Raw genomic sequence first — 13,042 nt, forward strand, 5'->3', positions numbered from 1 at the left:
CTCGCAATCACACTTATGGGCAATTTAGAGTCTCCAATTAATGCTGCAAGTTTTGGGAGTGCCTGGAGAAAACCCACACCGGCGCGGGGAAAACATGAAACTCCACACAGACAGGGCCGGGATTTTGAACCCTGCAATTATGAATACTTTTTTAATTCATTTATCTATTTCGAAAAACACTGCCATCACTGCAAGACCATGCATTTATTACAGCTGCTCCTATCCTTCATGGCAACAACACATCATGGTCACGTGGCTATGCTGCCCTCTTGCGTTGGACAAGCGTGGACATTATCCGGAACGACTTTATTTCTCATAATACTACGACTACTACTACTAATTGCCTTCATTTACCCTCATTGTTTGCATTTGTTATCAATTTAGAGATTTAGTGCAGTGATTCCCAAACAGTGTACCGGGGTACATTAGTGTGCCGTGAGCGCTCTTCAGTTGTGCCGTGGGAAGTTAGCCAATTTTATGTAATTGCTAACAAACATTTATTCCAAGAAATATTGTATGTTTATTCATCAATTTATACCAGTGGGGGACAATGACAGACAGAACAAAAAAAAATCTCTTCTATTAGATGTCAGAAAGTACATACAGTAATTAATCGATCCATTTTTGGTGACATAGGTTTGTTGGCGTGCCGTGGGATTTTTCAATTGTAAAATATGTACCTTCACTGATTTAGTGAATCCAGGATTGAAAAATTGTCAAAAGTAATTTTGCACTGTTCGTGTCTTAGGTTGTATAATATAATGTCAAGTTGGTTTTTCTGTGCTACAAAATAAAAAGGGTAAATAGCATTTCATGAAAACAAAAGCTTTTTTTCCCCTACCCCAAAGTGAATCAAATTTGGATTGAGGACAATGTCTCCAATAGCTTTTGGGGCGATGAGTGGCAGGCTACTTGTACTTGACTGCTTCCACAACACTCCTCAAGTACAACTACACCGTTCGATCCATTTCATTGTTTGGTTTTACAAGCATCCAAAAATATGACGATGCAACCTACAACAATTCTGCATACCACCCACAGCATTCGCCATGCAGGAAGAAGAAACGCAGATAACGAAGCGTTGCTGTCAAAATCCATTTTGTAAACACGTATGGTGTTGTTGGGAGTCACTGTCCTTGTGGTGTTTATCCTCAGTCTTGCGCTCTGCTCAGTGTCTGTTGGTGGCGGCTTATCAAACTTGAACAACTTGAGAATGGACAGTACACGAGCCACTTCCCTCACTGCTGGTCTAATTAGCGCTTTCCGGACTATTCCGCTAGAATAAATCTTTGAAAAATTCTGATGAATAAATCCCATTTGATAAATGTAATAATCTTCTACAGAGTCTTATGGATACTGTATGATATTTATTTATGTATCTATTGTATCGACAGCTATGACTGTACGAGTGGAAGAACGAGGCCTTGAAGCCTCCGTGATCATAATAATAATAATTGTATTTTATTGGATAATTGGTCGGTTCATAAGCACATTAATTACAAATCTACAAAATACAAAATTACCATGATGCAAATGGGCCCATTAGAAGAAACTTGGAAACGACTTGACCCATCCATCGGCTTTCAAAATGAAACGTGTCCCTCGAGCGGCCCCAAAGTTCGCCCACCCCGCTTGAGCCACTCGGCGCATCGACGCGGCGCACAGTGCGGGCAGGTCCAGTCGTGACGTCATGCACCCCCTCCTCTCCTCCTCCTCCTGCTCGCAGGACGAACACTCAGCGACACAACTTCGAGTGAAAGTCATCCAAATTCCTTTTTCGCTCTTACCAGATGATAGATGATGTTGCACTCTATATTGTTTGCTGACGCAGGTGGTTTGGGCTAAAGAACGTTTTACAAAAGAAAGAAAGAAATAACAAAACGACGGGAAAACCTTTTTTTATTTTTATTTTTTCCTCCAGCGCTTTGTTGGGGTCAGTAACCTATGAGGGAAAAGGTATAACTGGGGGGAAAAACCTGGTGTACTCTATTAATCGTCCTAACACAATTCAAACGTTTTAGGGCAGTTATTTTTCACAAAAGTGGACCAATGCAACATACCTGTTCAGTTCTTAAGGACTACCAGAACCTACCAGTGCAGTATCTCTGCTTTCAAAGGAGACAGGTGAGCCTCCTTGAAAGATGTCTTATCATTTAGAAGGCTGTGGAGCAACAGTGCCGATGTTAGTTAGGGCTTATGCTTTTCTGAAAAAGGAAACAGTTGTTAATGTTGTCAGTAAAAATACTTTCCTAAACCCCACAACGAATTGGAGTAAAATATTTGCGAATGCCAACTTGAATAAAAATGCATATCTGTGGATCCTAAATGCATAATTAATCATTGAACCCTTTAGGTCAGGTCACCACCCCCAAACTGGCACTACAATACAAAACATGCATATTGTATTATTATGTTAGAGGAAAAAATACATACGGTAAATACTGTAGTATTAAGTTTGAGAAATTTTAGATATGTAGTTCAGATGAAACTTGGAGGTTCTTTGACATTTTCCATGTCAGAGCTACAGTTTCAATGGATCTTTTCAGAGGGGTCGGTGCCATAAGAAATCAAGGGATTAAAGGAAGACAGGAAGAGGACAACATCTTCTATAGTTGCCTTCGACGTATATGTATGCTGAAAAAGTTGTAGAAGAGGGCAAGATGGGTAAATACCGCACCACACACCCACACAAACAGACAGATGCAGACTCAGGTCCAGAGGAGGACGCAGGCACATTTGAAAATGCTGTTCTGGCCGTCCCGCTTGTTGTTGGCATTTGGACAGTGAGCATGCATCAGTCCATTTGACTGTTGTTAACTATTAACAGATTTGTTCCAAGCTGGCTGCTTTACCTCTATTTGTCAATTCAACACCCCAGACAAGATAAATGTTCTATTCCCATCTGTTTTGACAATCCTGAAGAGTTGACAGGAAATAAGCCTTTTGCGGTCCTTCTTGCCGTACAGAGGAGTTTCTCAACGTGAGTTGGAGTTTCAGTTTTGGCCTGTGTCGCGCAAGCTTCGTCTTGTTGTGCGTGAAAATAGAAAGATTGAGACTGCTGCTATATTGTATGGCACTGTGTTTCTTTGTAATGTGAACCCGAACACCCAACTGAGGTCACTTGGTGGTTATTATTTTTTAAACCACTATCTTTGCTGTCAGGAAGAGAGCCGTCTTCGCCACGGACACGTTAGCGCACAATTTCCTATTTAAATTGGAACAAAGTTGTGTTGAAATAACCTGACGCTTGTATAAAAAGCCCTCCCCCCAAAACACCATAAACCAGATGAATTAAAAAAAAAAAGATCTTCCTGGTTTTCTAGATTGTTTTAGAATCTGTTTCCCAAAGTCCAAATGTCACTAACAGGTCAAAAGGATATTCACTATTGTATCTGATCTCATCAGACTGAATAAATACCAAGATACAAAAATTTTTTTGGGCAGATTTTCAGTGTCAAGCCTGAAAGTGATCATTCCCGAGTGCTTATTAAATAGTCTTTCCCTTGCTGTTGCGTTTCTGTGACGTGTGAAAATGGCACTCCTGACAATGGCAGAGACACAACATTCCATCACCACGTGTACAACATGAATCATTTTGAAATACTGTAATACTAAATGGATATGCATATAAAGAAGACAATAATGCAGCATTAAAGGAACCCTCATGACAAAGACCCACAGTAGTGGTCTCAGGTAGAAGTGGACAATAAAGTTCTTGTTCTGTCTCAAGCTTCGATTCCTTAAAGAGCTGCCCTTGGGGGTGGGGGTGGGGGGCAGAAAAGAATGTTTAGCTTCACAGTAGTTTTTTGTCTCTTTTGGACCCCAACAGGTGCGAAATAGTGAAGACGATTCTCAGGGAGCAGGATTGTCAGTGGGCCTCAAAAATTACCTTTTGAATATGGAATTGAAGTCATGGGGCTCAAAGTGCTACGTTTTCTCATCCCTACGACATTCTCGCAAACTTTAGTAGAAGCCGTAAAAGTTATTTATGTCAAGTAGTTTACTTATTTTTGGTTATGCAACAACAATTACTGTAGTATGAAGTATGTAGTCAGCTATAACTGACAATTTCAGAAAGGTTGGTGAGCACAGCATTACTTCCTTAAGAATTTATTGTTGGTTTTTTTTTGGTTTTGTTTAGCCATTAAAATCAGTTAATAAACAGTAATCCTCCCCCAAAAGATTTTGGAATAACTTAAATACAAAATAATTTTGACGTGCCCTGTATCCTTAAGTGGGTTGTTGATTTCTGCATGTGTTTAAGTCAGCATCCAAAACCACCAACACGATATTTACTTGAGAAAAATGTAGTAGAAAAATCCCCCACCCAACCCCCGTTGTCCAGTTTTCAAGGGGAATCACCAAAGCCTATTTGACCTCAGGGAGCAATACATCTTTGCAAGCCACTGTATGTATCAAAATAAACACTCTGACTACATTTTTAGTCACACTAAAACTTATGGACGACAGCACGGTGGGGCAACTGGTTAAAGCATTGGGTCCACAGTTCTGAGGACCAATTTTCGAATCCTGGAGCTGCCTATGTGGATGGAGTTTACATGTTCTCCCTGTGCCTGCGTGGGTCTTCTCTGGGCCCTCCGGTTTCCTACCACATCCCAAAAACATCCACCATAATTTGGAGACTCTAAATTACCCTTAGGTGTGATTATGCGTGCTGCTGTCTGTCTCCATGGGCCCTGTGATTGGCTGGCAACCAGTTCAGGGTGTATCCTGCCTCCCGCCCGTTGACAGCTGGGTTAGGCTCCGGCACTCCCGCGGCCCTTGTGAGGATAAGCGTCTCAGGAAATGGATGAATAGATATAACGTATAGATTGATCTACACTTATTAGTAATGATTATGATTCCTGGTCTTGTTGAGAGTACTTTGAATTTCTGCTGGTTAGTGTGTGTCATGTGTGTGTGCAGGGAACAGGGGGATCACGCTCACCTGTGTGTTAACCCCTGGCCGGCTGATGGGGGTGTGTGTTGTGCTGATTACTTTGGGAGCCATTGGTGCAGCAGTCTGGGCCATAGGTCAGACAAACAAACACTCGCAGTAGAAAATACGCAGATATTAAACACATTCTAAATCAATATGTACTGCCTCAACTAATGTATGCGTTTGTCTCAACTGTAGTCACGTATTGCACTGTGGAGGAAGACACAGGATACTACGATGGTATGACATACTTATTTGCATGCCCTGAGTACCCACATGGTGACCACCTTCACCATCCAAATATCAAATGCTCTGTCTTATAAAAGGTATTGGTCAGTTTTCCTAGATAGAGAAGAATATTCATTTAGCAATGTTACAATATTATTGTTGTTATAGAGTTGGGTTGTACAATTCCACACCTGTTCCAACTACAACTACAATCATAACATTTTGTTGAACTAATATCTCTCCTACTACGTAAATAAAAAACGAGTATTTTTACCTTTGGCAAGGCAGAATGTTTGATACAGCTCAAGTAATGGATATCATTTTATTGTGGTGAGAAAACCGCTACTTCACGACTGTACATGGATGGTAAAAACCTTTGTGTATCTCTGTCAAATCTCACTAAGACGTTGATGTAATTACATGCAGTCCAAGTAAATTCTGCTGACCAACATCTCAGAGTCTTCGACTCCACTCAGAAGAGGTGGCGCCAGGTGTGTTCCTCCTCAGCCAATGAGCTGCTGGCAAGCGTCAGCTGTGAGGAGGTGGGCTTTGTCAGGTGAGGCCATCTTAAAACGGTCGCTCTCACTATATGAACAATGCAAAACTAACGTGTTTCTCTCAGTGTGGTGAATTACTCGATCACATCTGTCCAAGACGTCGGGGGTGACGCTGGAGAGTTCTTCTGTGTCAAAACTGAAGAGCTGAGCCATGGCAAGAAAATCAAAGACTCTTTGTTCCCATGGTAACTACACTGACAGAACAATTTGATCTTGCAACATATCTGCTCAGTCTAAGCTCTCTTTACATTCTTTCAACCATCAGTCTACACACGACATTACAAACTTTAAGGACTTTTCCATACAGAAAATAGAAGCAAAAATTAAAAAGAGTACATTCTCTAATGTGGCGCTTCAGGTCTTCTTAACACTGAACACTGAATATAGATGGTGAATTTCAGACCGTTGAATTGCAGGAGACTGAAAATATTGAGTTTGAATTTTGAAGGTTGAATTTGTTTGTATTTTGCGAATTTGTTAACATTGAAAAGTTAAACTGAAATACAGCTGTGATCAAATGTGATCACTTTGAAATAACAATGTGAATTTTACAACCTAAAATTTTCAGGGGCATTTTTAATTAAAATCCTGGTGGCACATATTTACTTGCGTTGCTTCTGGAGCCTATTTGTATAATGATAATTGCATTTATTTCATTAAACTCTGACAGCGGCTTGTATTTCAAACTGTGGCTTTGCGGTCATGTTCTTTGAATCCTCAACCGTTTTGGTGACTTGATGTTGCATTGAGATGACTCGGTCAGGTTTCTTTTTCTGCAAAGACTCAAAGCCCAATTGACTTCACGTTCTCTACCCCATTAAACTCATATACTCAATGAAGAGAGCAGATCAATAACCAAATCAGACTGACAAAAATACTGCGCTAGACTGAATCCATGATAAGTAAACCGTGAACAAGCAAGGGATGGCATCATTGTACATTCTGTATGTCTTCAGACATTCCTCTCTTAATATTGCTTGCTGAGTCTCGTCATTATTTTGTGGACGCAAGAAAAGCTACAAAAAGCCAAAAGGTAATCAGCTGCATGAAGTATGCTTATATTTTTCAAGCAAGCAACAAGCTATAGACCCATCTCAAATCTCCCGTTCATAGCCAAGATACATGACAAAGTTATTTTTAATCAACTCAGCAATTTCTTGAATTTAAATTGACTTTTTGACAAATTTCAATCAGATTTCCGTACTCATCACAACACAAAATCTGCTCTTATTAAAGTGCTAAATGATACAAGGTTGAATACTGACTCAGGAAAGGTGTCAATTTTGTTCTTTCTGGATCTCAGCGCGGCTTTTTATACGGTATATCACAATATACTGCTAAACAGGTTGGAAACGTGGGTGGGACTAAATGGAACGGCCCTCAAATGGTTTATGTCCTACCAAGGGGAAAGGAGCTATTTTGTGACCATTGGAGGTTCTCGGTCTCAGCGAATGGCAATGACCTATGGGGTTCCTCAAGGGTCAGTTCTTGGACCTCTCCTGTTCAGCCTGTATATGCTACCCTTGGGTCTAATACTTCAAAACTTTAATTTTGACAACCATAGCTATGCAGATGACACACTTATATTTAGCAGTGTCTCCAGATGACTACAGTTCAATTGTGGTATTGTGTCACTGTCTGAATCAGATAAATAACTGGAAAAGCCAACATTTTCTTCAACTAAATCACACCAAAACTGTTTTTGGCAATAAAGAAAAGAGAATTGCTGTTAGAAAACACCAGGACTCTCAATTTGCTTTGCTTTGCTTTCAAGACATTTAAAGGTTTGAAATTTTCGGTAACTTAGATTCCACTGTACTTTAATTCTGATCCGATCGGTTGGTCATCTCTTGACAAATGTTACTTATGTTCCAGCGACTGTGAGAGCAAGGAGGTTCTCACCTTGTTGTGCCAAGGTAAGATGTTAACTCATATTTTCATCTTTCCACTCTTGCTTTATTTTCATCTTAGTTTTCCTCTTGCACATCCCACCCATTTTTTGTGTGCCATTTTTGCTGGGCCAATTACTATTAAGTATCATATATGACTGGTGGTGGCACGGTGGATCAGCTGGTAAAGCGTTGGCCTCACAGTTCAGATGTCCCGGGTTCAATCCCGGATCTGCTTGTGTGGAGTTTGCATGTTCTACCCGTGCCTGTGTGAGCTTCCTCCGGGTACTGCGGTTTCCTCCCACATCCCAAAAATGTGCAACATTAATTGGACACTCTAAATTGCCCCTAGGTGTGATTGTGAGTTCGGCTGTTTGTCTCTATGTGCCCTGCGATTGGCTGGCAACCAGTTCAGGGTGTACCCCGCCTCTTGCCCCTTGACAGCTGGGATAGGCTCCGGCACCCCCGCAACCCTTGTGAGGATAAGCGGTGAAGAAGATGGCAATTACTGATGGACTCACTGTAGCAGTCTCACCACGCTGCACCATTTGCACATTTCTGGAGTACCTGTAGGATATTAACAATCGAGATTGTCCGAGATTATCGCAGGACTAGCCACTTTCAACTGTATACATTTTTTACAGTCTCGCCTCAATTTGCACAAAGGTCATTGCACTCAATTCTATTAGGCATTCAAACTGCTCTTGTTGCTAGAGGACACTGCATCTTTTTGCTCAATCCAAACCCAAAAACAAAAAAACAAAAAAAAAGTACCATCATTTTCAGATTACTACCAACCTTTTATAGCTTCATGACTGTTATCTTTATAACTCCAGAGTATTCTTTGTCAACTGTTGTTGTACTAAAGCATCTCCAACTACTGGAGACAAATTCCTTGTGTGTTTTTGACATAGTTGGTAAGAAAGGAGATTGTGAATCTGATCAGTATGATGAGACACACACTTTGTCCAGAAATCAATTCTTTCTCCCTCGTTAGACTGCGGCAGGCGCAGTTTTGCAGAAGACCGCATAGTTGGTGGCGTGGACGCGAGGCAGGGCATCTGGCCATGGCAGGTCAGCCTGCAGTATGATGGAGTTCATCAGTGTGGAGGTTCCATCATTTCAGACCGCTGGGTCGTCTCGGCAGCTCACTGCTTCCCCAAGTAAGAGACGCAGCTGAGCACAGCTAGCAAAAAGTACTCACACTATGTACTTAACTCACATGTCGTCATCCGTGGCAGATGCAAAAAGTAAGTCGATTTGACAAAGTAAAGAGTTGAAAGTAAATGATTTCAAATGTAAGGAATAAACGTAGAAACTCATTAGAAAAGAAAGTACTCAAGTAATGTACAGATACCTGAAAAATCTGTCACGATCCATCGGAACGAAGGTAGGACCGAAATGCAGGATTCGTCAGATGCAAAGTAGTTCGCGGAAAAACGTTTATTATTAGCGGGTCGGGGATCGGGCAGGCAGTCAGGTGCAGCAGCGGTAGTTGGGACGTCGGGCAAAGAGAGCAGGTGAGCGGGCAGGCAGGAGTCGGTACAAGGGAGATCGATCAAGGAAGGAATAAGTGTCAAGGGAGTCAGGCTTACGGGGTCGGTCGGAGAAAAGCCGAAGGTCGGTACACACGGGTTGACGATCAGGGATACGGGAGTACTCGAATGGGGCATAAAGCTCAACGATCTGGCAGAGCACCAGTTGTCATCGGGGTCGTATATATACAAGGGATAATCAGCCCGCATGAGGTGCAGGTGTGTGCCTCCCAATTAGCACGAGCGCGCGGGCACCCGCACAGCCCGGGCTGAAGCGCCAGGATCATGACAAAATCTACTGATAGCAATTTTCTACTTGGGTTACTTTTCAGTACTTCCCATTACATTTAATAATCAGAGTGGACATTCACAATGGCAAATATGAATTACTCTGAAAATGATCACGGACCACAAGTACTAAATTATTAGTATAAAATATGTACAGTATATGCTGCAACTGCACATGTTCTGCTCTCTCTCTCTCTCTCTCTTTTCATTAGGCGTAATGGCTTTGTCAGCCGCTGGCGTGTGTTGTTGGGCTCTATCTACAACAAACCAGCCAATGCCAATGTGGCGGAAGTGAAAACTATCGTTTACCACAGCAGCTTTCTGCCCTTTGTGGTCGACAATATTGACGACAACAGCAGGGACATTGCAGTACTGGCTCTTGCTAAGCCCATCACCTTCAATGGTATGATGATCAGTTACCTTTTTTTTTTTTAAAAAAAGCATTTAGTTCAAAGAATTGTCCTATTCCTTTAGAAGGAGCTTTCAATCAGCTGTCTTTAAAATTCAAACAGGTTTCCGGTATCAGGTCTATCAGTTACCTTTTTTTTCCTAGTCTGCTGCTGTGGTTTGAAATGGTGACTCCTCTCAAAAGAGCCTTTCAGCTTGATCGTGTGCGCCTTGTAGCGTGTCTCTTTACAACTGCGTTTCGATATGAGGTCCCCTCGAAAGAAAATGCAGGAGTGCCAATCCAAATTGGCGAATGTGCTTTTCGCAAACTGCACCTGCTTTACATCATATTTTTGTTTTGCTGTATGAATGGTAATGAACCATGAACACCAAACATGTGCTCTTGTCTGCTGTTTTTAGAATACATCCAACCCATTTGCCTGCCAGCGTACGGCCAAAGACTGATAGACGGACAAATGGGCACAGTGATAGGTTGGGGAAGCTTAGGATATTCTGGTGAGTTTTTGTCAGAATTCAGATGCCAATAAAAAATAATATACATTATCGTTGTGCCGTTGATATTAAGACGCCGCTGTTACGTCAAGGTCATCAATCGGACGTTCTATACGAGGCGAACGTCCCCATCATCAGTGATGCGATGTGTAATGCGCCTGATTACTATGACAACCAGATCACTGCCAGTATGTTCTGCGCTGGCTTTGAGAAGGGAGGCATAGATTCCTGCCAGGTCAGTGTGTGTTTGTGCACTAATGTGTGCGCTCATGCAGCTTTATCTCGTACGACGTGCCGTACCTGTACACCCCAAAACATCTCACATATGTATAAAAAAACTCTCACACAAAAGAACCCCGCCCCCAAACATTGCTCATTTTAAGGACTGCAAACTCACAGAAAATGCCTCTAACATGCATCAAAAACCTCTTGCACACACCAGAATACCTCTCTCATTCCGCAAACACACCAAAAAACTACATAAAACTAAAAAAAACTCTCACTCACATAAGAAAACTCACAAAAAAACCCTCTCACACAAACCACTTATTGTCACATCTCACACGACACACACACACACTTACACAAAGGACTAAGTGAGTACAATTTGGGTCTTTTTCATGAATAAGTGAGCATTTTATGTGAGAGTTTGTAATTTTTTTTTAAAGTGGTTGCAGTTTTGTCGTTGTGTCTTTGTGAGCAGAATCCTTGTCAGATACACTTGTGAGCAGAATGCTTGTGAGATATGGCGGATGATATGAATGCTTTCCCATCAATATGTTTCTTAAATACGGTCATATTTGTCGGTGTTAGGGAGACAGCGGTGGGCCTTTTATGGCAGAGGACCGCTTGTCCAAAACCAGCCGATACCGTTTGCTGGGAGTAGTGAGCTGGGGAATCGAATGCGCCACGCCGAAGAGGCCTGGTGTTTACACCAGGGTGTCCCGATTTCTACCCTGGCTGTCTACTGCCATGAGGGTAAGAGGCTTGCAACTCTGATACGTGACCTTTTGAACTCTTTGCCCCTGATCGTTCATAGCTCGTTTTTGTTTTGTATGGGCCTGCAGAACTTTAACAACTCACCAGGGATTCACAAAATGGCAAGGACATGACTTTGGCGCCCATCTTCCTCCACCTGCTTCCCTCACTGAAGAGGAAACATAAATGCTCTTAAAGTCCTCTAATTTCAGTTCCTGATTTTTTTCACTACCCTGTATCATTTATATGATGTTCCTTCGATTTCTGTATTCAAAATGTGTTGTTTCCAACAGCCAAAAGCACAAAGGCAACCCGACCTGGAGGTACTCTCTGCTGCCATTGCCCACTGTCATTTTTGCTGCTGTTGCCACAGAAGCGAGACAATTAAGTGATGTAAAAGTTGATGGCTACAAACTGATTGGTTCTTAATATGTATTTGATTTTATCTTGGCCTTTGGAGAGATCCTGGCTGCAGAAGATCACTTGTCAGTTTTATTATATTCAGCGGAGTATACTGCAGATTGGGAAGATGTTCTTAGTTTCCTTTCCTCAGATATGAAACCAGAGGATTGTTGGTTGCTTGTGGTAATCCAACAGAAGCACTTTTGTAAGTCATTGCTGTAGCTTGATATATTAACAAGGAAAAATTCAACCTTTGTGGCATCCTCGGGCTCACATTCATTCTAAAAAATGAAGGTTCTACTTCCGGTGTGGCAAATTCACATTTTGGCACGGCCCAAAGTGTACTTATGATTTCTCTCGCAGGGCCATTGACTGTGAACCCATATACATGTTTTATCATCTGGTATTATTACGTAGGCGGCACGGTGGATCAGCTGGTAAAGCGTTGGCCTCACAGTTCTGAGGACCTGGGTTCAATCCCAGACCTGCCTGTGTGGAGTTTGCATGTCCTCTCCGTGCCTGTGTGGCTTTTCTCCTGGTACTCCGGTTTCCTCCCACACCCCAAAAACATGCAACATTAATTGCAGACTCTAAATTGCCACTAGGTGGGATTGTGAGTGTGGCTGTTTGTCTGTATGTGCCCTGTGATTGGCAGGCAACCAGTTCAGGGTGTACCCCGCCTCTTGCCCCTTGACAACTGGTATAGGCTCCGGCACCCCCCGCGACCCTTGTGAGGATAAGCGGCAAAGAAAATGGATGGATCGAAAATACTGTACAGTAAATCAATTAATCAACGTTGGACATTATTACGTAGACAAAACAAATTGATGGATCACTACCTTTGAAATCAAGCAGAATAGTTAGAGAAGTACCAGAAACTGTAAAAACTGTTTTGGTAACAAAAAAATACCTGCAATATTTATTACATATGACAATTTAATATTATACAACAGATTTTAGCAAGAATTCTGGCAGTTAACATAAATGATTTTCTATTTTGTGGGCCACATAAACCCATGTGGTGGGCCAGTTCTGGACCCCCAGCCTTCAGTTTGACACTTGTTCTACATATTGGCCAAAGTTTTATTTTTTTTTTGTGGGGGGGGGGGGGGAAGAGAAGCGCTTGTATAAATAGAGGAATCACTTTTGGGTACGATTTTGGGCTAATTTTTAGTGGTCCAACAGTGGATAGAACCAATAATAATGTAGGGGTTCTATAGGGCACCAAATTAAAACTAAATATTTTTTTGTTTGTTTTGAACTGTTGTGTTCGGCTGCTAAGTGAAGCAGAATGGAGAATACCCATCCCTTTTATGCCAGGAAAAG

At 41.9% G+C, this 13,042-nt stretch overlaps 1 protein-coding gene across 1 annotated transcript; it reads left to right on the forward strand.

The window, feature by feature from the left end:
• The first annotated feature begins 1,900 nt into the window (after positions 1 to 1,900).
• hpn (hepsin) lies at positions 1,901 to 12,788 on the forward strand. Its single transcript, XM_061820249.1, has 14 exons — positions 1,901 to 1,956; positions 2,022 to 2,124; positions 2,547 to 2,664; positions 4,927 to 5,034; positions 5,138 to 5,179; positions 5,594 to 5,723; positions 5,790 to 5,909; positions 7,600 to 7,640; positions 8,611 to 8,776; positions 9,649 to 9,839; positions 10,244 to 10,339; positions 10,429 to 10,571; positions 11,150 to 11,314; positions 11,404 to 12,788. The coding sequence occupies exons 3-14, from the start codon at positions 2,628 to 2,630 to the stop codon at positions 11,446 to 11,448; spliced, it is 1,284 nt and encodes a 427-aa protein (XP_061676233.1). The 5' UTR covers positions 1,901 to 1,956; positions 2,022 to 2,124; positions 2,547 to 2,627; the 3' UTR covers positions 11,449 to 12,788.
• The last annotated feature ends 254 nt before the right edge of the window (positions 12,789 to 13,042 follow it).

The sequence above is a fragment of the Syngnathoides biaculeatus genome, chromosome 5, assembly GCF_019802595.1.
Source record: "Syngnathoides biaculeatus isolate LvHL_M chromosome 5, ASM1980259v1, whole genome shotgun sequence".
Lineage (NCBI taxonomy): Eukaryota > Metazoa > Chordata > Actinopteri > Syngnathiformes > Syngnathidae > Syngnathoides > Syngnathoides biaculeatus.